The sequence below is a fragment of the Octopus bimaculoides genome, chromosome 10 (assembly GCF_001194135.2).
Source record: "Octopus bimaculoides isolate UCB-OBI-ISO-001 chromosome 10, ASM119413v2, whole genome shotgun sequence".
Classification (NCBI taxonomy): domain Eukaryota; kingdom Metazoa; phylum Mollusca; class Cephalopoda; order Octopoda; family Octopodidae; genus Octopus; species Octopus bimaculoides.
This window is the reverse complement of record NC_068990.1, coordinates 23,011,898-23,014,311: the sequence shown is the minus strand read 5'-3', so window position 1 is coordinate 23,014,311 and position 2,414 is coordinate 23,011,898. Positions and strand designations below refer to the sequence as shown.

Here is a 2,414-nt window from a genome sequence, read left to right as displayed (position 1 = left end):
TACACTCTTCTCTTATATATAAACAGTTGCAGTGTGGAAGATGTTTGTAAGCCATTCAAAAACACACAAAAACTGTTAGTTTCGTTTCAGCATTTAAATTTCATTTGTGTCAAAATATTTTCATTGCTTTGAAACTGCGACCTGTTCACTGGCAAAACTTTGTGCTGTGAAATGTTCACCGACACGACTTCGTGATGCAAGCTGTTCACTGCCAAAACTTCAAGATGCAGCACAAAGTTTTGTCAGTGAACAGGTTGCGGTTTCAAAGTGCTAAAAATATTTCGACACAAATGAAATTTAAATGTTGAAGTGAAACTGATGTTTTTTGTGTGTTCTTGAATGGCTTACAAACACCTTCCATGCTACAGTTGTTTTTGCTTCAACACGCATCTCAGATCAAGTCACTTGCTATGCAAGTACATCTCCGAAATATATAAATATATATATATATACACACACATATATATATATTACAGATAAGAAAGTAAATTTAAATTTTGAACACAGTCTAGCCATGAAAACAGCTGAAAGATTGGGTATATTACTCTTATAAGACAACTTTTTCCGACTTATAAGGGTAATATACCCAATCTTTCTGCTTTCATGGCTATACTGCATTTGAAATTTAAATTTTCCTTTCTTGCCTGTAAAATACCAAACACATTCGATGCTTCCAAAAGTTTGTGCGTGCGTGCGTGTGTGTGTGTGTGTATGTATATAAGTTGTAGCTACATGTGGACTGTTAGCAATTTTTTTTTTTCTTGTGGACTTTCCTATGTCCCCTGTTTCTGAAGAAGAGCTTTGCTTGAAACATAAAACAACCACTCTTTCTTTCCTTCTCTGAGTGTCTTAGTAATACTCTGCATGTACCATATCCTTGCATTGTTTTTTCCTGTTGACTTTTTCCTCTGTTTTTCTTAATGTGTGTATATGTATATATGTATCTATATTTTACGTTATTGATTTCTATTATGCAGGCCAGTAATGGAGTATCAGCTGAATTTGAACTAGAATACCTCTTGCTTGAAGGTAGGCAACAAATTATATTTATATTTATTGATTTTTAAATATGTATTTAACAAGAGTATGCAGATGGCTAAGACAATAGTTTAGTAAGTTGGTTGTTCATGATCCATCAGAGACACAGCCATGTTGTGATCTTGGTTAAAAGTTTCAGCAGGTAAAAGTTTCAGGATAAGCAGTGGCAGCACTAAAATTGATGACCGTTTCCTTATCTGGTAATGATGAATTCTGAATTGAGAAAGCTCACTCTCTTTAATTGTTGATCTTTTTTTTTCCTTTTTTCCTTCGGTTTTGTCTGAAGGAAGAAACTGAATCCATGACCAGTGTGTTTAATGCAATGACTGCAGGAAAGATGTACTGGGGTGGATGTGGAATTCTAGAGAGTTGGTCATTCATCATCATCATCATCATCTATTGTCCCTCTTCCATGCTGGCATGAGTTGAATGGTTTGACAGGAACTGGTGAGCTAGAGAATTGCACCAAGATCCATTGTCTGCTTTGGCATGATTTTTTTACAACCAGATGCCCCCCCTCTCCTTAATTATCAGCTTAACATCTTGTTTTAAGTTTTCCTTTACCAAACCTCATGATATTGCTTCTAATAAATCTTGATTTTTATGACTATACCAACTATGATGTCTGTCTGTTCCCTCAGCCCTACCCCTAACAAATACTGCCCTCTGTTCTCTCAGCCTTAGATATACAAGGGATTTGATAAACTAGTCTATAAATTAAAACTGACCCCATAAAAACAAAAAATGTGATAGGCAAAGTCTGTAACAATGTATATCTTCTTGAAAATTCTGTAACTTCTAAACTGGAGTGAGACAGCATGTTCTTTGTCTATCTCCTGGAGTGGCAAGAAACGATTGTACTGCATTACCTCTGGATATCCTTGTTGCTTATTTTGATTTTCATCACCTTACTTTGAAATTGTATGGATAATACCGTACTAAATTCTAGTGCCTCAACTTAAGTACCATATTCATCTGAATCTCTCTCTCTCTCTCTCTCTCTCTCTCTCTATATATATATATATATATGTACGTATATGTATCATCATCATCATTTAGCGTCCATTGTCCATACTGGCATGGGTTGGATGGTTTGACTGGGCTGGCTCACTGGAAAGCTGCACACAGGATCCAACATGAGAGGGTGCATCACAAAAAGCCTGGTTGAAGATCCAACCTTCCAAATTCTTTTGCTTGGTTTAAAAAAACTGAAGAGCTGCTGCAATACGTGTGTGAATCTGAGAGGGGAATATGTTGAGTAAAATCATAATTAACTGATCCTCCTGTATTTTCCTTTCCCGAAAGCCAGGAACTTTTCAGTACTCCTCATGTGTGTGTGTGTGTGTATATATATATATATATATATATATATATAT

General features: G+C 35.7%; 1 protein-coding gene across 1 annotated transcript in view; it reads left to right on the top strand.

The window, feature by feature from the left end:
* LOC106873980 (UDP-glucose:glycoprotein glucosyltransferase 1) overlaps positions 1-2,414 on the top strand; it is a 186,770-nt gene that overhangs the window by 47,773 nt on the left and 136,583 nt on the right. Inside the window, exon 29 of the mRNA XM_052971269.1 lies at positions 978-1,029. Within this exon, the coding sequence (XP_052827229.1) occupies positions 978-1,029 (52 nt within the window). The remainder of the gene's footprint in view (positions 1-977; positions 1,030-2,414) is intronic.